The following is a 23,641-nucleotide window of genomic DNA, read 5'->3' as shown; positions in this document are numbered from 1 at the left end:
AGAGGGAGTGAATGAAGAAGATGGAGGGAACATCCACATTATGTGCTGGGCAAAGATCTTCCAGGCATTATTTAATATTCACACATCATTCCACAGAAAGTACAATTATTCCCATTTTAGAGATGAGCAAATCAAGGCTTAGATAGTTTCAGTCACTTGCCCAAAATGATACAATAAGTAAATAGTAGAATGGGATTGAACCAAGGTCTGTGTCCAAAGCCCATTTTCTCCTTGCCACATTATATCACTTAGGGAGAGGGAGCTCAGGGTGGCCCTGGGAGTAATTTTGACATTATCACACCTTTTTCTCCTTTCAGGCTGAGGCTGTTTTCAGTGATAGAGGTGGAAAGTCAAAATCAGGACAAATTCAGGAGGATGGTGCTGAGAATCTCAGTTCCATGTGTATGCAAGTTACTTAAGGGGGGTGGGGAGAGAGCCAAGACACCAGGAATCTGTCAGTCAGTCAATACCATCCATCACTGTGAAGCCTGGTTGTCATGGTAACTGGGGATAAAGCCTGGAGCTTGTTAGAATCTAGTGCCTGTCTGTTCAGGATGATTGGTTGGTTAGCAGACACAGCAAAAGACCTTTTGGGCCAGCCCAGACTACTTAGCCATGAATATAAGACCCTTCACAATCAGGTTCCTGCCCACCTCACCATCCTCACTGTTCAGTCCAGCTGAGACTCTTTAGAAATCCACCCCTGATTCTTCAGAGTGTAAGAGAAGCTCCAGAGGATGCCCAGCACCTATGGGTTTAGATTCTGAACCAGCCCCGCTAGAAAGACACTGAGCCTCTACTGTGAGTCACCCTCAGCCTATGGACAAAACTCCAGAAACACATCATTCACAAGATGCACTATGGAAACAGGCAGTTGTAATAGTGTGATATACATAGAGCTATGTCCTGGGTACACTGAAGTGTTGGGTTGGCCAAAAATTCTGTTCGGGTTTTTCCATAACATCTTATGGAAAAACTCGAACGTACTTTTTGGCCGACCCAATACCTAAGACACGTTCCCAACCTGGAACTGGGGAGACAGAGAGACTGTCTGGAAAAACCCTATCTAAGCAGAGACCAAAGATGAATAAGCATTAGCCAGGTGAAGAAGAGAGGGGGAGGAGAGGGGGGCAGAGTTCTAGGTAGAAAGAACAGCAGCAGGAAGAAAGTGAGTATGATTAAGTCAAGGGACCAGCATTTAGCTCCGTACAGCCTAGCCCCGCAGTAAGCAGTGGGCTGGAGGGTAGAGCAGGACCAGCGCGTGCTCCCTTGAATGCTGCGCATTTGTCCGGTGGCAGGGACCCTCCTGTCTCAATGTTCACCTTTGCATGCCTCCAGCAGCTTGCCCTTCTGCAGTTTGTCGTCCTCTCTGTGGCTCCCTGGAGGCCAACACTGACTCCATTTCCAGGTTACTGATATCAGCACTCGTCCTGCCATAACCCAACCACTGGATTGTTCTCATGTATGCACCGGCCTCAGGGGCAAGCCCTCTACAAAGAGTCTGGCCTTTGGGTGAATCACTCATCTCCTACTACTCACCCTCACCACTTGCTGCTTCAGCCACTCCCATGCAACTCTCTCCTCTTAGAAAGCTCCAGCTGCGTTCTCCACCAGGCAAGCTCCTACTCCTACTAACTTCAGAAGATCAGGTGTGAATGTCTCTGGAGTCTAGAAAATGGGAGGGGAAGAAAGGGTGGGTTGCTCCCTCCTTTGTGCTTCTACTGTATTTATTTCTAGTCAAGCATTTATCGCATTGTATTATTCTTAGCCCCCAACTGACTGCACATTTCTCCAGGGCGGGGATCTGTGTGTTTCACTCCTGTGTCCCTGGAAATCATAGGTTCTCTCTGAGTATTTACTAGATGAGTGGATGGATGGATGGATGGGTGGAGATTAGATTATGAGAAGGGTTTTCCTCGGAGATTGTTTCCTGCCTGCTACTTTGGGTAAGAAGGGAAAATGCTCTGCTTAGGACCTTCCTGAAAGGGAATTATAAGCAAACAACATCAATAATATATAAATGTGATGGAATGTATGAAAAATTTGAGGGACTTAATTTATACACCCATCTCATCCCAATTACTCTCCATACACAGCTTAATCATCTGGACTGCCTTTGTCTCATTCTACTAAAGGAATAGAAAACACATAGCCCAGGGGCCCTTAATCCCTGCTCAGAACCTTTAGGAATCCACCCCTGACTCTCCAGAGTGTAAGGAAAGCTCCAGAGGATGCCCAGGATTGATGGGCTTGGATTCTGAATTACCCCAGCCAGAAAGATACTGAGGCTCTACCATGGGTCAGCCTCTGCCTCGGATAGACATCACTAATTGATCACAGTACTTTCTGCCTGAGCCCATATCTGGTGTCACAATCCTCAACTCAGTGGTCCTGGTAGCATTTGCTGTTAAAACCACCTGCCATTGGTGGCTTAGATACATTTTCTGGCCTATAGGTCTTTAAGTTTCGCTTTATTGAGTGCTATGGGTGCCAGCACACCATGCTTGTTCTTGGCTCTGTGAATGTACCTAAGCTTCAGAACAGACCATCACAAGCTGGTCAGTTTAACCTTTAACAGTTCTCTGTGACAATTCCCAGTCAAGGGTCAAGCTGACCCAATATTGCCCTTAGGAGTGAATATTGAGTATAATACTCTGTTAGGTATTTTTAAAACCTGATTTAATCACTTTCAAAGCTATCACAAGCAGTTTAATAGTTTTTTAAAAAAGAAAATAAGTGAAATAAATATCCAGAGGTACCACAAGAAGCACTGAACTGGGAATTAGAAATCCTCATTTCAAACCTTACTCTGCTTCTAACCAGTGGTGTCACCTTGGATGTGTCATTTATCTTTCAGTGCCTCGTTTTCATCATTTGTAAAATGGGTACAGCCATAAAACACAGCTCAAAGCATTGCCAGGAAGCTTAAATGGAATGAGATGCATGTAAGAACTCAGTATGCTGCCTGCCACAGAGTTAGAACTCAGTGAATGCTTGTTTTTTTCATCTTCATTTAGATAAGCTGTTTCATTACATGAGACTTCACACACCTATCTTGGCAGTTATTACTCACATCTGCCTCTACCTTTCCCCCTTGACCACCTTCCTGTGATGGTTAATTTTATGTGTCAATTTGACTGGGCCAAGGTGTCCAGATACTTGGTCAACATTATTCTGGGTGTTCCTGTGAGGGTGTTTTTGGATGAGATTAACATTTAAATCAGTAACCTGAGCAAAGCAGATTGCCCTCCCTAAAGTGGGTGGATTTCATTCAACCAGTAGAAGTTCTGAATAGACAAAAATCTTACCCTCCCCCGAGTAAGAGAGGATTCTTCCTGCCTGACTGCCTTGAGCTGGAAAATTGGTTTTTTTCTTGCCTTCGGACTCAAACTAAAACATCAGCTCTTTCTGGGTCTCAAGCCTGCCAACCTTCAGACCGGGACTGCACCCTCAGCTCCCCTGATTCTCAGGCCTTTGAAATCAGACTGGAACTAAACCATTAACTCCCCTGGGTCCACAGCTTGCCAAATGCAGATCTTGGGACTTGTCAGGCTCCATAGTTATGTGAGCCAATTTTTTATAAGAAATCTCTTTACATATATATGTAAAGTATATGGAGAACCCCAACTAATATACTTCCTAATGCCTTCATTATGGCTATTGATGATTTTCCCTTTATTTAAAGTGATTAGATACATGTCCACAGTCAGTGGAGCACGCTGGGTTAAGACAGTGTGTCTAATGCTTTTTTGACTGCCCCCAAAAGTAAGCAATACATTTTAGATCATGATCCAGCCCACTTACATCCAGCTAAAATAAGTTCCAATACTTAACCATACTTTGTGTGATGCTCTCTGATGATTTCCCTCTTATTGTATTCTATTTCATTTTGTTAAATGCTGGTCATGACCCACTAAATTTCTCTTACAATCTGCTAATGGGCTGTGGCATGCAGTTTGAAAAATCCTAGGTAAAACATCTCTGAGGCTTTACAACATGTTGGTTAACATCACAGGTTCTCACGTTGACTTCTGGCTCCACCCATAATAACAAGATGACCTTGACCTTGCACAAGTTATTTAACATTGCTGAGTTTCAGTTCTTCATTTGTAAATTGGGGATTATAGTATTCTCTTCCTCGGTCTTTCCTGAGGATTAAATGAGATAGTGCATTTAAAGTGCCTAACTCAGTGTCTGCCACATAATGAAATGTTCATTAACTGTTGACCATCTTACCAGTGCTGCTAGAGTCTAAGCCCCTGGAATACAGTATCAGAATGAATGACAGAAGTGTGGGGAAATGGTGCGGGACAATACACAAACTCTACATCAGAAGACCTTAGTTCAAAACTAACTGAATCATGTTGAGCCATTTACTTTGGGTCTTTGGACCTCAGCTTTCTCTCTATAAAATTGGGAAAAATAATAATACAATTCCTCATAAGCTATTATGAAGATCATCTTCAATACCAGATGTGAATGATTATATTTTACCAACCTTAGGAGTTTTTATATGTAAATATATTTTATTAGAACCAGTTAATTCTAAGTACAGTGAGTAAAAAGATAATTTGTTAATTCATTTTAGGTAGTAATCAATTTGGTTGTCCTTTAATAAGTCATCCCTGACTATAATCAGATGATTATAACAGAGAAACCCCATTACCTTCTATATGAGATAAGAGGACCCATGTTGGTATCTAGACAGTGCTTACCATGTTATGTGTGCTTAATAAATGTTGAATGAAAAACTGAAGGAATGAATAAATAGAGAAAAGGAAGATGGAGGAAGAGAATGTAGAAGTATAATTGACAGCAGCTTTAGTGAGATTTTAGTCATGTCCCTGTGACTTTTTCTACCCAGTGTGTTAGGTGGTAGACCAGTTGGCCAAGGACCCCAGCTAGAGGGCAATGATCAATAACTGGCTGAATGTACTGCACTCTCAGTAGAAGGATCTTTTCCAGGGTCACTGTTATCTGGCACCCATCAAGGGGAGGCATAATGGAATGCAGGCACTGATTTAGGCAGAGTTGTTACCACCTTGAAAGATAGTGATGAGAATTCAAATTGACCTTGATCAATGGGAGGAGCAGTCCCTCCAAAACTGGATGAAGCTCTAGAGAAAGAAATGAATGACTTTGATTTAAAAAATGGGCAGGTGGGGAAGGAGGCATGATTGATGAGTCTCCAAGTCTACAGCAGAAATATTGCCCACTGCAGGCTGGACATAATGATAATGATTTCCCTTCCATTTGAACAATGTTTCAGAGCTGACCAATTGCAGAGCCCTATGAGATATATTGTCTTATTGTCCCCACTTTACAGATGAGAGGACAGTTAACATTATAGAGTTAATAACTGGAAAGCAGGGAATAATAAATATGGTAATAGTAACATCAACATAGTGCAGCAATAATAGGTACCATTTTTAAACTCTTACTATATGCCAGGCACTGGGCCACCTGATCACACAGATTGTTTCATTTCATATTCATAACAATCCTATGAAGTATTACTGTCATTGTCTCATTTAGGGAAACAGGAAACTGAGGCATGAAGAGGTTAATTTGCCTGAGGGTCACATGGTTGATAAGTGATGGAGATGAGATTTGAACCCAAGGAATCTAAATTAGAACCTTTTTCAGCAATTGATGCTTATCGAGTGCTCATTAGAGCCTGAGCATTACACTAAATATTTTCTGTGGATAAGTTCACTTATTCCTCACAATTACTCTATAAGTTAAATGCCATTAATACCTCCAGCTTAACAGGTGAGAAAATTGAGACTTAAAATGATTAAATAATCTGCTGGTAATCACACAGCTAATAAGTGACAGAACCCATATTTTCAAACACTAAGCTATCCTAATATCCTGCATTAAAGGGAAAACTATCTACTTAAACACTTATCATGCAAGATGTACTTGGAATTATTCTCAAACCCTTGTTATCATTCCTATTTGGGTCTTGAAAAAACTAAGGTTCAGAGAAATTAAGTACCCAGATCAAGGTCATGCAAATGCTAAATGGTAGAACCAAGATCCCCACCCAGATGTGTCTGACTCCAAAATCTGGATTCCTTGCTACCATCTGCCGGCATATTTTTTCATTCCACAGACCTTGATCAAATGATATTTGCTACTTACAATCTCACCTAAAACTGTAAACCATAATAGTAACTACCGTTTAGACCGTGTTTTATTTATCACATGCTTTTTAGAGTTAGTTCTCATAAGAGCCTTTTGCAGTAGTTTATTATCCATACATTAGTTATGGGAAAACTGAGACTCAGAGATGCAAAGTTTTAGCTTTTAAATGGCAGGACCTACATGAAAAGCAAAGACATCTTTGTAAAAAGAACTCTTTTTACTACCACATTGCCTAATGGCTTTTATGGGGCCATGAAATGCTACTGGCTTCTCACCAGCAGAGCATCAATAGAAGTCACGTTTTGTAAGGTCTTTGCAGAGCCCTTTCAATATGGCCCCAAACTATAGAATCATGAACTTTTGGAGACTTGAGGGCTATTAGTTTACTTTCTATTCCATGCATGGTTTCCATTACAGCATCCCTGGTGGAGGTATCTTATCAGATTTACTTAGATTCCTTAACTGATAAGAAACTCTATTTCATGTTGCATTTTGAGAGACAAAGGGCACAGAAGCTGAGCCAAATATGTCAGGACCTATCTACATGAGCCAAAAAAGGGGGTCTAGTTCGTTGTCTAGTAGAAGAGACAAATACAGACAATTACCATTAGTATAGTGAATGAATTAATACTATATATATATATAAAATATATATATATGAAAAAAAAAAAAAAATATATATATATATTCTGGATTCTTCTCTTGCCTCCAGAATCCCTGCCGTATTTCCAAATGCCTGGAGGCATCTCTCCCAGGAAGTTGGCCCTCCCAGGCAAACTCATCATGTTCTTCTTGCCCTAATATGTGTGTGTGTGTGTGTGTGTGTGTGTGTGTGTGTGTATTAGAAATATAATGTAGAAGGAAAATAATGTAATGTAATGTAATATAATGTAATGTAAATATAATGTAATGTAATGTAATGTAGAAGGAGTACAACTCACAATTCACACCCAGGCCATCTGCAAATTATCTAAACTCTGCTTTCAAAATATGTCCCTAATCGATCATATTCTTTCATCTCCATTCTTTATTCCCTACCTGGATGTCAACAAGAGTCTTCTAACTGTGCTCCCTGAGTCCACTCTCACCCCATCTAATCTGTGCTCTGTACAGTAGTGGAACGACCTGCTGACACAGAGATTAGACCATGGCACTGCCCTGCAGGGTAGTGGGTAACCCTGCAGTGGTTTCCCATTTCACTGCAGACATGGTCCATACTTCTTACCATGACCAGCAAGACGCTCTGCAGCTGCTTCCAACCTCAGCTCCCTCCATCCTCCCCTTACCTGCAACCTTTAGCCACACGTTGCTTATTTCAGTTCTCAAACATGACAGGCTGTCCACTCTGCCCAGGACATCCTCCCTCTTTCTTGTCTTTGGAGTCTCCTTCTGAATATCTTTTGGACCTTATCCCAGTTAATCCCAGAGACTTTCCCAGATAATCCTAAACTAAGTGATTGCCTTCTCCTTCTCCTCCCACAGTTATTCTCTATTTCTACGACCTGTTCATTTTCTAGCCAGCTCTTATCACAATTTGCAATTTTATATGTATCTGTTCATTAGCTCACTCAGCAGAAGTTATTAAGGCCAGGCACTGTTCTAGGAAATGAATATATAACAGTGAACAAAACATATGAGGCCCCTGCTTTCATGGAACATGCATACTAGAAGGAGGAGGTTGACAATAAACAAATAAGCATGTGAGCGTGGTAATCACAGAATATATAGTGATGTTTTGAGAATTAAAATAGGGTGCTATAACAAAGAGGGACTTGCCACATGGTCAGAAAAGGCCTTTCGGAAAAGGGGGCATTTAAGTTGAGATCTGAATGATTAGAACACAGCTATGCAAACATCAGAGAGAAGGATCGCCCAGACAGAGAGAGTAGCTAGTACCAAGGCTGTAGGCTAAAATAAGCTTGCTATGTTAGAGTGTTAGCAGGATAACAATGATGACAACAACAAGAAAAGAAAAGAAAGAAAGGAAGTAAGGGAGGGAGGGAGGGAGGGAGGGAGGAAGGGAAGGAAAGGAAAGGAAAGAGAAAAAAGAGAAAGAAAAGAAAAAAAAGCCATCATATTCTAGCAGTGGCCAGATGAGAGATCACAGTTGTTTGGACCAGTTAGATGGTAATAGAGACGTGGACAGATGCCACATATGCTTTAGAAGTAAAGATGACAGGTCTCACTGATGAGGGGCAAGAAGTAAAGGAGGAACCAAGGATGACATCTGGATTTTTGGCTGTTTATTTAGTTTCCTTCACTAGATTGTGAGCTTTGCAAGAACAGGAACCATATTGATTTTTTTCACCTGGCACATGATACAAACTCAATTAACATGGTTGATGAATGCATGTCTGAACGAACAAAACTATGGAAGAATGTGCAGAGGAATATCAGGGCAGGTTTCACGGAGGTGGGGCTGCCCATACACGTTCAAAAGAATGAGTTGAAATCTGTCAGGTTGGCAAGACAGGAAAGTGCTTTGGAGGCTGACAGCACAGCATGTGCAAAAGAAGGCAGGAAACATACATGAATAGAACAGTGTCACTGAAGTACTTGCCCTGTCCTAGGTAAATTATCAGCTCTGTAATAGGGCCAGACTCCAAAGCAGCCAGATGGTGAATGCACTATTCTCTTTGTCAGATCTTTATACAAAGACAAATAATAGGAGCTCCAAAGAAGGGATGAAGGAGAAAAAAAATCTAAATCCAGAAATTCAAGCCCAAATCCATACTGATTCCTGTAGAAGGTAGAAAGCTGTCAGCAGCAGCCCTTGAGGAAAGTCTAGGGTCCCACTGAAGTCTAACATCACCTCCCCAACATCCAAGACATCCCCTGATTTTTGATGGATGGTTTCATGCTCTCTTTGGGGGAGAAGCATTTTATCTAAAGAACACATTAGAAGAAAACAGCCTTGTGCATCCTCTGGGATGAACCCATAGAGGATCTGAGGCAAACCCAAGGACAAAAGATTCCCCCAGAGCAAACCAGCCCGTGTGTTCACTTAAATCATTCCATTCCAAGCTCAGCTCTTTGAGGACATGAATGTATACCACACGGGGTATTTCTTAGAAACAAGCACTTGATAGAATATAAATATTGTTAAAGTCATTAGATCAAAGGTACACAGAAAGAAAAAAGACATTGAAAAAGAGGAGAGAGAGAGGGGAAAGGGAGTGAGAGAGAGGATGAAAAAGCAACAAAGAGAAAATTAGACAAACATCAAACATGGAGAGAGGGTGTGCATGATTCTATTTGTCAAAGGGAAAGAAGGTAGATGTTTTTGTTCTTTGTAGGTTAATATGTAAATGACATTCTGATTTATTAGCAGTCTCCAGCAGATGAGGTGATGATTAGCACATTTCCATATTTATAGAAAAGCAACACTAACCTTCCGGATTTATAGAAAATCAGCTCTTCCCAAATAGCAAATTGTGCTATTATCGACATATGGTTTTCTATAAACAGAGCTGAGGTAATTATCCCTGGGACAATTCGTTAGTGGGCTCCTTTTGAATATTAACCACATTGGAAGCCCATTTCTGCCTCACAGATTTTAAAGAGGAGGGGCTCGAGATACCCCAGGCAATTAATTAGTAGTCCACCACCAAAGACAGAGCCCAAATGAAAGGGTCTACCACAGCCACGTGGTGGAAAGACCCCAGGTCCAGGGCTCTGACGCCAGCTTCCTGCAGCCCTGGGCCAAGTAATTAACTTCCCTAAGGAGGCTCAGCATTTCTGGGGCTAAAACTAGAATTACACTAACCTCCAAATGTTGTTGAGAAAATTAAATGAGAATGTACGTAACAGTCCTGGAACTTAGTAAGTACTCAACAAATGTTAGCTCTTTTTTCTTCCTCGTGTTTTTGAATGACTCTAAAAAGATCCACTTGAATTAAGTTTTTCAAACTCTTTTTACACTGATCTCTCCTGAACTAGTTATTTTGTATCATGACTCTGTGCATGTGTACATGTCTTTAACTGGCAAAATTTTCTTGAAGCGATAATTCATCTTCACTACCTACAACCCACTATGATATTTTTTATTCTGTTCTGTGTTGTTCAAAATGTTGGTGTTCCATACATTGATATCAAGACCTACTATTGGAGAGACACAGATGTAGAGAACAAATGTATGGACACCAAGGGGGGAAAGCAGGGGGGGTGGATGTGGTGCTGGGATGAATTGGGAGATTGGGACTGACATATATACACAATATGTATAAAATAGATAACTAATAAGAACCTGCTGTATACAAAATAAATAAAATAAAATTCAAGAAAAAAAAACCCGTAAAGTTCTCCCACTCAAAAAAAAAAAAAAAAAACAGACCTACTGTTGGGTTTCAATCTGCAGTTTGTATTGTGCTACAAGATGTTAAGGACTGTATTTAGATTTGCTCACCTTTGTATCCCTAGCACAAACACATAATAGATACTCAATAGATATTTGAATTATAAAAGAATGGATACATGAATAGATGGATGAGTTAATGAATGACCCTAGCCAGGAATCTAAGTGAATGCCCGCTTTCAAACTCCATGTCTTGTTTTGCCCGCTCACCCTGCGTTGAGTGCTAAAGAGGTAGAAAATTGTCAGACATGATGCTTGCTTTCAAGGATCTTGCTATCTAGATGAGGAGAGAAATATTAATATTTGGAAAATTGTTTTTAAAGACTAAGCAGTGTGGAATTGATATGAATGTGTTCAGGAAGGAAGTGGTCAGCCTGGGCTGGTGGAATCGGGGAAACTTCTTGAAACTTGGAATTTGAACTTGGCTTTGAAATATGGATACAGCTCTCACCCTTCTACTCCGTCGTTGACTGGATCTGTGGTTCTCAAACTGTATTAAGCATCAGAATCACCTGGAGGGCTTGTCAAAACACACTGCTGGGCCCACTGTCAGAGTTTCTGATTTAGCAGGTTTGGGATGGGAGCCTGAGAATTTGCATTTCTAACACGTTCCCAGGTGACACTCATACTGTTTGTTGGAGTCCACGTGTTGAGAACCACTGTTCTAGCAGTTTGGAGTGAGACCATGAAGATTGTTGATGTCAATGTTAAGGAGTTTAGACTTTAGTCTAGCCACTCAGGATATTAAGCAAGGAGGTGATGTCATAAGATCTGTGAAGCAGAAGATCCTTCTGGTGGTGGTTGTTGAGAATGGATTGGAAGGGGTGAGTCTTCCCCTAGAGACCATATAGGAGATGATGCAGTAATAAGTGAAAGATGGGAGCCCAGCCTACCATTGTAGGAGGGGATGCAGTAGAAGGGCTGTTGACAAGAGCTGCTCAGGAGAGAGAACTGAAGGGTCTTAGAGATCTACAGGGGTGAAGGAGAAGAAGGGATCTGGGATGACTCCAGGTTTCTGTCATCACTGACTGATTGGATGGCAGTTCCATTAACCAAGAATCTATATTTAAAATGTTTTAACATTTTAAATAGCAAAACCCCAGAGATCCTTTATTATTGAAGGGGTAACTATGGTGCAATAGAAAACACATGGTTCTGGAGAACCAGACAAGTCTGAGTTCAAATTCTGTTTGTAGTGCTTACTAGCAAGTCATTTCACCCTTTTGAACCTCAAGTCCCTGTAAATAATAATACTAATGCTACCTTATAGAGTTGTCACGGAGGCTAAATGAGATCATGCGTGGCTGATAGTGCCTAGAAAACTGCAAACCATGTCTGGCGTACGCATCGAACACTGCGTGCATCAAGCATCTGTTCTACTTACCAGCTGTTTCCATTCTTTCTTTGTTAAGCACCAGGATATATTCATAAATGCCACCCATTGTTCCAGACGTTATGTAATGGGTGCCGTAGTCATCGATGAACTTGGCATACATGCCGTAATTGTACTGCTCTGGAAGCTCCATTAATGACTGCAGCATAATTTCATCCAACATGATGTTCTCCCTCCTCATCTTAAAATGAGCAGTCTGCACCTTTGTGAAAATTCTGATGAAGCCATATTTCTGCCAGTAACAACAACCGCCATTGAATGAAGGAAGAGAACAAAGAGAGTATACGTTTTACCACATGAGATCATGCAAAAGGGCAGCATTTAGTACCTGTGGGAAATATAAATATAGTCACATGTAACTGTATGAACATAAATACATATAACAGAATATTATTACATTTTGCAAACATATATTAGACACCAGTCTGGCTTCTTCTCCCATGTCTGCATCTCCGTTCCCACTGCCCCTGTCTGGGTCAAGTTCTCATCAACTTTCGCTGGGTTGGTTACTACAATGTGTTTCATTGTGCTCCTCACCTCTGTCCGGCCCCCAGTCCATTCTCACCTCCACATTTCTCCCTGCTCTAATTAAAGCACTGCATTATGCAACCTGCTACACAAGTATTAGGTATCCATTAAAAATTAGGCTTAGGAATATTTCGATGACATGAGGAAATGCCAATATCACTTAATTTATTAAACAAATACTTTTCAGTGCCTACAGTCACATGCATTATGCTAGGTGCAGAGGACATGATCTTGAATGAGATAGGCCCCTGCCCTCGTGGAGATTACATTCTAGTGGTAATCTTGTACTGTTCGGTAATCAAGAAAAGCAGGATCCACAGGACCGGGGTGAGGTTGGATTGGTTTAAGAGGAAGGGGGTCCTGTATGAGCCTTACTTGCAGGGAATGTAAACCTTGATCCAAAGTGATAGTGAAAGTTGGAAGAAGCCACCTGCTTTTAGAAAAGTCCACATGAATCTGTGACAGTCAGATCTCAGAACAGTACTTTCCCTTCAGATCAGTAGCTTATTCGTGGCAAAGCTCCAGAATGTAATTTATATATATATATATATATATTTTTTTTTTTAATTTATTATTTATTTTTGGTTGCATTGGGTCTTTGTTGCTGTGCATGGGCTTTCTCTAGTTGCAGTGAGAGGGGATTACTCTTCGTTGAGGTGCGGGGCTTCTCATTGCGGTGGGTTCTCTTGTTGTGGAGCACGGGCTCTAGGCGCGCGGGCTTCAGTAGTTGTGGCACACAGGCTCAGTAGTTGTGGCTCGCGCGCTCTAGAGTGCAGGCTCAATAGTTGTGGCGCCCGGGCTTAGTTGCCCTGCGGCATGTGGGATCTTCCCGGCCCAGGGCTCGAACCCGTGATCCCTGCATTGGCAGGCGGGTTCCCAACCACTGCGCCACCAGGGAAGCCCTGTAATTTGTAGTTGTTGAGGAAGTGAATTTTGATAACTGTATTTTCATTATCCAAAATAATGTTTTGAGCCCTAACTAAATCCCCAGTTCTGGTATCAATGTCTTGAGGCTTTTGGTAAATTTCTGATCAATTCAGTGAATATTTCTCCAGCTCCTGATTACCTCTCCATCCTCATCACTCCCTCCTTTCCCTTCCCACCTGTGCTTCAGCCAGCGGAAGTCCTTTCAATCCCACATTTGTGTGAGGCAGTCTCTCATCTCCAGGCCTTTGCACATGCTGTTTCCCAGACCTAGAACAGCCTTCTGTTAACTTCTGCCCCGCTTCATCCAGACAACTGGTACTAGTCTTTAGATCTCAGTTTAGACAGACTTCCTAACTTCCTCAAGGATGCATTGTCTGACCTCTCAGGATAATAGGCAGTTAATGGTAAATGTTTGATGAGGAAATGAAAGATTCATTAAGTAGGCCAGCCCTCCAATCTATTTGGAAAAGCCGGGCTTGCTTTAGAATTCTTCCAAGTCTGGTTTAGAGGGCTTGGCTGTTTCTCTTTAAGACATGACCATTCTAAGTATTTCCCTCTGTGCTCCAGGTAACCATGAAAAAGGATGGGGAAAGTGATAAGAGTGCTAGTCTTATCGTGCAATTTTATTCCCTTTGTGATGATTCTGTGTGGGAAAGCGTAAGAAGAAAAACAAACATGATTACTACTGATCAGACATGTCCAATTACACAAGCAAATGAAGGTTCAATTACTACTGTACTTTTCAATGCAGTTAAGGTAATACGTGTTCAGCATAGATTATGGAATACTGTGTGACACGGGCATTATGTTTTAATACCTTCTGATTATACTTGCTTAACTTATTCAAGAACGAACTGTCTCGTGACCCAGATACACCTGCAGTCGCAGTAAATGGGCTGCCTGCAGGGCTCACACCAATGGTCACTCCAGCCGACACAGACTTGTCATTTTTTACTTTAGAAAAAAGGTCATTTGCATCATCGTACAACTCGGAGGAGACTGTAGTATCTGCCAGGGCCTGAAAAGAATCACATAGATGTTAGCCTTGTGCACTAGCATTATATTCCAATTCATACTTAATATTTAAATCTTTGCTTTGTAAAATATCCAAAGTTTCAGATTATTATAAATAATTCTTTTAAAAGGCTATTCCAAATTGATACTAAAATACGGAAAATTCAGCAGTGCTTAGTATTTAGTGATACTGCTAAAATATTTGTTTAAACACACACACACACGATTCTGATAAAATGCTATATTGTTCTGAGCATGTATTTCTTTCCAGTGGGCTTATCCTTCTTGAACAGATGGTTGCTTGGCTCTGCAGTGGAGAGATACAGAAAGCCATGTCTAGGCGTGGACCTGGGAGGAAAGGGGCAAAGGCATGCAGGTGGTGATAGTTCTAAGCAGAGGTATGCTTAGGGACCACCCACAAGTGTTTGGTTATTTCATTCCAGGATTGCATTTCTCTGCTAGCTTGACCTGAGGCGTGGTCTCGTGAGCCAAGGAAATGAGGGTTAGGTGCCCATGAGAGGTTTGCTCTGTAATCACAAGAGCATGTGTTGAGATGGAGGCGCCATCAGTTTGGGTCCTGAGTGTCTGTGATGATGAGAGTTTCTTTTCCACCTTAGGAAGGATGAGTAGAATAAGTAGGGCATTGCTGCTTTAAAGCACTGAGATTTCAGAATCCTTTTTGCCACAGCATAACCTAGTCTATCTTGCCTGACACGTAGGCCCTAGACTGTCCTCCGGTTTAGAAAAATGGCATTGTCTATGTCTTCAAGCTCGTAGACAGAGCCTGATGGCAGAGGTGGAAGTGGGGTGGGGAGAGCCAATTTCTTTTTTTTAAACTATAGTTGACTTACAGTATTGTGTTAGTTTCAGGTATACAGTTTCAGATTCTTTTCTATTATAGGTTATTACAAAGTATTGAATATAGTTCCCTGTGCTATACAGTAAATTCTTTTTTTTTTTTTTTTAATTTATGTATTTATTTATTTATTTTTGGCTGTGTTGGGTCTTTGTTGCTGTGTGAGGGCTTTCTCCAGTTGTGGCGAGCGGGGGCCACTCTTCATCACGGTGCACGGGCCTCTCACTGTCGCGGCCTCTCCCGCTGCGGAGCACAGGCTCCAGACGCACAGGCTCAGTAGCTGTGGCTCACGGGCCCAGTTGCTCCACGGCATGTGGGATCCTCCCAGACCAGGGCTCGAACCTGTGTCCCCTGCACTGGCAGGCAGATTCTCAACCACTGTGCCACCAGGGAAGCCCAGTAAATTCTTGTTTATTTATTTTAGATATAGTAGTGAGTATCTGTTAATCCCATACTCCTGATTTATCCCTCCCACTCCCCTTTCCCCTTTGGTAGCCCTAAGTTTGTTTTCTATGTCTGTGAGTCTGTTTCTGTTTTGTAAATAAGTTGATCGGTATTATTTTTTTAGATTCCACATATAAGTGATATCATATAGTATTTGTCTTTCTCTATGTGGCTTACTTCACTTAGTGTGATAATCTCCAGGTCCATCCATGTTGCTACGAATGACAACATTTCATTCTTTTTTATGGCTGAGCAACGTTCCTTTGTATATATACAACACATCTTCTTTATGATGGACATTTAGGTTGCTTCCATGTCTTGGCTATTGTGAATAGTGAGAGCCAATTTCTTAAAAACAGACTCGATAAGCCTGGCCTTATCTTCTGTCAGTATTTTTCTCCTGAGAAACTTGGGAGAGGGAGGATGTGACTAGATAATTGTTCAGAGTACTGGCATCCTATCATCTCTCTCTATAGATAGAATGTGGATGATTCACAGGTAGAATTTGCATAATCTAGCCTCCCTTCTAAAAGATGTATAGCCAGGCTTAGTTCAGATAGATCTGGATTTAAGTCTTGTCTGTGCTTACCTACTGGGCCTGGCGCTTTATTCCTCTAAGTCTCTGGGGTTTTTAATATCTAAAATGGGCCAATAATAATATCTGACGCATCGTCTTATGATGAGGATTTGGTGGGAGAATTTGTGTGAAAGTAGAAGAGCTGACACATGGTAAGCCTCCAGTGAGGTTTGCTGTGTAGACGGCTTACCCAGAGGGTGAGGGGTGAAGAAATGAATGGTCAGGAGCAGGCTCTGGAGCTGGTTGTGAGCTACAGGGTGACCAGGAGACCGCAGAATTTTAAAGATGGGGAGAATCTTAGGGATCATCAGCAGTTTGCAAGCACTTTTCAATAGCGGAACCCTTTCTTCCAACGAAATCACGGACAGAAAGTCAAGAGATGAAGGTCATCAGTGAGGACCTGCTCTTGGTGAAGCAGGAGCACAGGTCTCAGAACCCCCAGCCACCTCTGTCCTGCCCCCACTTTACATCTTAGTAACCTGGGCCCACAGAGGGGCAGTGAGCTGCTCAAGGTCTGATACATGTCTATTCTAATAGAGTCAAAACCTGGAAATAGGTCTTCTGACAAGCAGCCTAGAAAATCGGGCCCCGAATCTACTTTATTGACTTAGGACTGGAGCCGAGATCTAGTAGGGGGTGGTCCCATTTACAGTATGCGGCTCACTGGCCCTGCCGTTGCCTCTTCAGCACTAAGCATGCGTGAGGGCAGGTGCAGTGGGACCTTCAGCCACCAGCAAACCCTACAGGAAATAAGATCTTCCAAAGCAAGGCATCTATCTCCACCGACAGCTTCCCCTCCCTGCACCCACCCAGTGGCCTGTGAGCACCCCTGTTCAGACTTACTTCAAAGTGGTACTTCAGGAAATTGTAGGGTTTCCGGAAGTACTTCTCATCATCTCCATAGTAGAGACGCTCACAGGTGGAGTCGTACCGAAGCTCTCTCCATTCCCCGTTGTATACGGTCTCACACTGGCCCCCATAATACCTGACATCGTATACGCTCTGAGCTTCTTTCTGGGTCAGGAAATTATACCTAAATTGAAAAGGCAAGCAGCTTCTGGGAGAGAGCATTGGAAGAGCAGAGATAGCACAAAATATCCTCTGGACCATGATGTAGCTGGTGGGCTGAGCAGCATTGCTCAAACTGTGTTCTGTGGAACCCTAGATTTCCTTGAAGTACCTTAAGGGCCACTTTGGGCGACAATGGGAGACTGAGTGGACTGGGCCTGGGCCCCCATGTTCCCTTAGACCAGATGAGCCAGACAATTCCATTCAGCATCTATAACATTGCTCCCACATGGGAGGCACCTCTAAATAGTTGTTGAGTAAATTGAAGAAGAATATGCATGATTATCAAGAGTCCAAGCACAGGAACCAGACAGTCTGGACCCGTTTCCTATCTCTGCCACATCTAGCTGTGTGACCTTGGGCAGATCATTTAACCTCTCTGTGCCTCAGTTTAATCATTTGTAAAAAGCAGCTAATACTACTGCCCTCACAGAGTTAAACAATGAGTTAAAACAAGTAATGGAATCATAAGAGTACTTAGCATATATGAAGTGTTAAATAAATGTCACTGTTGTTTTTGTTAGTATGATTTCAGAAAAGGTTTTGCTGCTAAAAAATAGGTTTGAAATATTGGGTGTAGTTCACAGTGCTAAGCTGAGGATCTAATCCTCAGAAAGGCCATAGTGTGGAGGAGGCACAGTGTGGAGGTCAGGGAGATGCCTGCTTAATTTCCAGCTCTGTCATTTACTAGCTGTGTGACTTTGGACACATTCTAGAAACTTCCTGAAGCTCATTTTCCTCATTTGAAGAACAGACATAGTAAAACTACCTCTCCTGGTTTTTGTGAAGTCTAAATGAGAGTATCAGAGTGAAACAGAAGTACAGTTGATAGTAATACTTCTTTTCCCCTAGCCCAATACCTTTCCAGAAATATTTCCCATACTTCCCTCTCTGGGGTATTTCAAATCTATCTGCCCAAGTTCTCTGTTTTAGGTCATGGATGGTTTAACCATATTTAGGTAAAAATCATGTGAAACAGGTGAAAGTCTGCTTTAATTTCATACAAAGAGAAATTTAACTGAACAAAATCATTGAAAGTTGGCTAAGAGTTATAAGACCTAACAATCTAAGCCTCATATGTTGTGGATAATAAAGTGATTGTTTGTCTTTGCCTCTCAAACTCCTACTCAGCCTTTAAGACCCAACTCAGATGTTGCGTCCTCTGTATTGCCTTCTTTGATTATCCTGGACAGACAATTGTCCTTCCTCTGTTCCCATGGCATTCAGTGATCGCCTCTGGTATAGCATTTGTCATGTTCATTTATGTCCTCTGTGAAAGGGCACAAAGGCAGATGAGCAGGGGAAAAACTGTGAATAAAACCTACTTCAAAGGAATAAATGGAGAATTGTAGAGCACCTGGCATAGAGTAGAAATTCAATGTAAGTTCACTTCCTTCTTCTCTTCCTTTCTCCATCTCTTTCTTCACATTAGTGGAAGTGATGTAATAATAGCTATGATGAATTGAATACACACTATACCAGACATTTAGCATACATTAACTTTCAACCTCATGACAATTTTGCAAACGCAAAAATTGAAGCTCAGAAAAATTAAGTAACTTGCCTATAGTCATAGCTGGATTTTTTTCCTAGATTTTTTTTGACACTACAATCTGGGTTCTTAGTCTTTACCCTGCAGTTTCTATCTTTCCCCCTGTGGAACATGTTTCTGCCTGTAGCTGATAAATACAGGCCCTCTAATGGGCCAAAGAAAAACTCTAAAGAACAATAAGCCCTAAGATTGTAATGTAACCTCTAACCGTAAGTAAAGCCTATGTATATTTTAAAAATGTGATTGCGGAAGCCCCAGTGAAAATAAAGAGAGACATTCTACTTTTCGGAATTTAGAAATATTCACACACGGGTACAAAATTATGTATGTAAGAATGTTCATTTCAGCACTGTCTATAAGAGAAAAATGGAAAACAATCTAATTATCTTTCAATAGGAGGTAGTTAAATAAATTATATAGTTATACTATAGGAGAATTGGGAAATTTTATTTTATGTTTCACAAAGGGCCAGATAGTAAATACTTTAGGCCTTGTAGGCTACATAGGTTTCTGTTGCAACTACTGAACTTTTCCACTGTAGGGCAGAAGCTGTGTTTCAATAAAACTTTATTTAAAAATAGACAACAGGCTGAATTTGGTGTTCAGGCCATAGTCTGCTGACCCCTGTTAAGGAACACTATGCTGCCTAGAAAAAGACAATAGAAGATATGGGAGGAAAATCTTCAAAATATATTATTAAGTGAAAAAAACAAGTTATGGACAATATGTACAGTCTGATCACATTTATGTAAAATACACTTATGTCTATAATGCACAATACACCTGATAGGCATACTTTCCATACAGTGTATGTTGTCAATGCATTTTTACATGATTGAGAAATCATGTAACAGGGGTCAGCTCTAGGGAGGGAAGAGAGAGAGGGTGAGTGGGTGGGACCAGGTGAGGGAAAGTGAAGGAAGAGTTTCAGTTTTTATCTCAAATAGACATTACTTCTGTAACAATAAATAAAAATTAAAAACTGGGAAATGCCTAAATTAGAAAAAATAAGATACCAGGAAAGGCCTCTGAGATCTTGAGATGAATGAGAAAACCACCATAATGTCAGCTGCTGGGGATGGAGGTGGGCCCATTCTACTGGTTTCAGTGTTAGGTGTGGCAAAGCACACGAATCAGCAAGTACATTTGAAATCTCCTGATTGAATCATATGAGAGCAGGGTCATGGTCTGTGATATTTTTGTCAATAACGAGGGAATTGTTTTTCAAGTCAAAACCTCAATATTTCATGCTTGTACTCTGTTTATCCCACAGTCACTTTCAAAATCAACAAGAATCCCCTTTTATTGGTGTTAGAGGCTGAAATATGTTCTTCCAATATTTGTATGTTGAAGTCCTGACTCCCAAAACCTCAGAATTTGACTGTGTTTTGGTGATAGGATCCTTAAAGAGGTAATTAAGTTAAAATGAAGTTATTAGGGAGGGCCCTAATCCAGTAGGACTGGTATCCTTCTAAGAAGAGGAAGTTAGGACACAGCCATGTACAGTGGGAAGACCATGTGACCACAAAGGGAGAAGACAGCCATTCACAAGCCAAGGAGAGAGACCTCAGAAAAAGCAATCCTGCTGAGACCCGCATCTGAGACTTCTAGCCTCCTGAGAAAATAAATTTCTATTGCTTAAGCCACCTAGTTTGTGGTACTTTGTTATGGCAGTCCAAGAAAACTAATATTATTGGTCTAAAAGAAACAGGAATTTGATCATCTTTTCATACGTGTGTGTCTACATGCATTTACAGGATTCTGTCCTATCTTGTAGGTGGGCTGTGATCGGAAGGTAATTAAACCACAGTGAATGAGAGCTGCATTTCACAGCACCCACACCTGACCCAGAGTGGGCTGCCATGTGGCTGGGTCACTGTGTGATGAGTACTGTCTCTCTCTGTTTCCTCATCTGTAAAGGGCCAGCTGGTCATGTTGATTTGTTTCACTGCAATCAATACTCAGTGAGAGGCTGTTCTGGGGAAAGCTCTGACATAAGGGCTGAGGAGATGAAAAAGATGAATCAGAGCAGCCTCGGCCCTCAAAGAGTTTATACTCAAGTTAGGGGACAAGGCCCAAAGCAAAGTGTCAGGGAACTGACAATACCATGTGTCACTATGAGTGTGGCCCTGTGCTGGGTGCTGGAGAAGCAGAAGATGACGAGGACCCCTTAGCCTGGGGAACAGATGTCTCTGCCCTGTTGGATAAGTCCTGGGAGAGTAGGACACACAGGGACGCTGGGAACAGTAGGAGGGGACTAAGCCAGCCTAGACAGTGTTGAGAGGAGGGGAGGGGGTGTCAAAAAGACCAGCTAGAGGAGGTGATGCCTAGGTGTCTTAGCTGGGCTGTCATAGCAAAGTACTATATCCAATACAATACCCAAGTCTGGATGACTCAAAGAATAGACATTTATGTTCTCTCAGTTCTGGAGGCTAGAAGTCTAAGAGAAAGGTGCCATCAGGGTTGGTTTCTGGTGAGGCCTCTCTTCCTGGGTTGCAGATGGCCACCTTCTCGCCATAGCCTCACATGGCCCCTTCTCTGTGCACATGGTGAGAGATGAGAGAGAGCTCTCTGGTGTCTCTTCCTCTTCTTATAAGGACACCAGTCCTATTGGATTAGGGCCCCACCCTTATGAGCTCATTTGACATTAATTACCTTTGTAAAGGCCCTATCTCTAAATACAATCATATTGGGGGTTAGGGCTTCAACATACAAGTTTTAGGGGGATACAATTCAGGGCACAACACTAGGTAAAAAGTTAACCAGTTAGGAATACAGGGAAGGACATTCCAGAAAGAAGGAACTAACTTTATGAAGTCAGAAGAAAAGAGTATGATGTGTGCAAGGGACTAAACATGAACATATGGTGCACAATGAAGTAAAGTTAGAATCGAGGCTGATTGGATCTCAACAGATAAAGAAACTGGCCTGAGAGGTATAAGCCAGCAATGGCAAAGTGGAGATTCAAGCCCCACCCCATCTCACCCTAAAGCCTTGGTTATATCAGCAACCACAGTGCAAAGCAGAGTAAGAACAGGGCTACTGGAAAGTGCACTTGGGCCAGGGAAGTGCTGTCTTTTGGGGATATTGGAAGCCTTTATGGAAGGTGTAGCTTCTTTAAAAGGGTCTTGGAAATGGAATTGGGGCAAGAGGAATGAGCAGCAGAGCAGGAAAGGGTGAAAGGAGGACCCTTGGGCAGAGACATAAAGGGGAAAACATGAGCTATGTCCTGTAATATTCATATGTTGAAACTCTAACCCCTCATGTGGTGGTATTTGGAGGGAGACCTTTGGGAGGCGCTTAGGTCATGAGAGTGGAGCCCTCAAGAATGGCATCAGTGCTCTTATCAAGGAGACCCCACAGAGCTCCCTAGCCCCTTCCACCATGTGAGGGCACAACGAGAAGTCTGCGGCCTGAAAGAACACCCTCACCTGACCAGGCTAACACCCTGATCTCAGACTACCAGCCTCAGAACTGTGAGAAATACATTTCTGTTGTTGATAAGCCCCCCAGTGTGTGGTATTTTGTTAGAGCAGCCCAGATGGACTAAGACACTTAGAGGGTTGGTGAGGACGGTCTCACAGGATCACTCCATAGAGATTCCCCCCAAAGACCCTCTTCTTTCCCTGAAACTAATACTCGTGATTGGAGAGAAATCATGCCCTGCCCCCCACAGCCAGCCAGCTGCGACTCACCCCGAGGTCACCCTCTCTGATCCTGGAATCGGGTCATACTGGCTGCAGTCATCTTCCAGGACCCTGACGTCTTCACAGTTGTCCTCATCAGAGCCATCCAGGCAGTCCTCGTCTCCATTACACACCAGGTGGCGTTTCAGGCAGCGACCTGAGGAGAGGTCGTGGATGCTTCTAGAGTGTCCGGGACTCCTCCCCCTTCCTCACGACCTGCATTCATAGTCACCAAGTCCGTTCCACCTCTGAAATAGCCCTTCTATCTTCCCAGTCCTGTTCCATCCTCCTTCCATCCTCCTTCCATCCTCCTGCCTCTGCCCTCCCTCCAGCCTCCATGTCTCTCACCTGTAGCCCCCCAGCTCAGACCCTGCCCCAGGCTTGCTCTTTCTAATTCAGTCTCCACATTGCAGCCCCAGGGATCTTTCTAAAATTCCAGTCTGGCCATGTCATCCCTTGCTCTGCATCCTTGAGGACTTCCCCATTCCTCTGCTTCCAAATGTCACTGTCTGGCCCCCGGTAACCTACCTGGCCCATCCCCTGCCTCTCTTCCCAAAGCCCTTTTCTGGGCTGATTGTGAGTCCCTAAATCTCTGCGTTTTTGCACATTCTGTCTCCTAGCAAACTCTTTTTCATTTGCTAAGTCTCAGCTCAAGTACCATTTTGAATCCTGCCCTGACTGCCCAAAGCAGATTTAGGCACCCCCTGCCAGAGTCCGTACATTGGACCCTGTACATACACCCATTACACTGGCTATCACAGGACGTTGTCATTGATTCCTTATAGGTCTGTCTCCCAAAGACACTAGGAGTACTCTGAGATCAGGCACAAGAACTTTTCACCTCTGCATCACCAGCAGGTAGCACACTGTCTGGCCATCATATGCACCCAATCAGCATTTACTCAATGAATGGATGGATGAGTGAATTGTACCTTTTCCAAATCAATGGGTGTTCTAATAAAGTTGCCTCAAATTTACTTGGGCTGCTGACTTGGCTTAAAATTCAGCTTCCTGGGTCCCATCCCAAACCCCAGAAGAGCAACTTCTAGGGGAAGGGCTCAGGAGCCTGCATTCTAACAAGCTCCCGGAGAA

General features: G+C 42.4%; 1 protein-coding gene across 1 annotated transcript in view; it reads right to left on the bottom strand.

The window, feature by feature from the left end:
• Nucleotides 1-23,641, bottom strand: part of C8A (complement C8 alpha chain) — a 65,393-nt gene that overhangs the window by 17,789 nt on the left and 23,963 nt on the right. Inside the window, exons 4-7 of the mRNA XM_036870065.1 lie at nt 22,559-22,706; nt 17,087-17,276; nt 14,170-14,370; nt 11,889-12,129 (exon numbers count right to left, since the gene is read on the bottom strand). Of these exons, the coding sequence (XP_036725960.1) occupies nt 11,889-12,129; nt 14,170-14,370; nt 17,087-17,276; nt 22,559-22,706 (780 nt within the window). The remainder of the gene's footprint in view (nt 1-11,888; nt 12,130-14,169; nt 14,371-17,086; nt 17,277-22,558; nt 22,707-23,641) is intronic.

This window comes from Balaenoptera musculus, chromosome 1 (genome assembly GCF_009873245.2).
Source record: "Balaenoptera musculus isolate JJ_BM4_2016_0621 chromosome 1, mBalMus1.pri.v3, whole genome shotgun sequence".
Lineage (NCBI taxonomy): Eukaryota > Metazoa > Chordata > Mammalia > Artiodactyla > Balaenopteridae > Balaenoptera > Balaenoptera musculus.
Note: the sequence above shows the minus strand (reverse complement) of the source record. Positions and strands in the feature narration are given on the sequence as shown.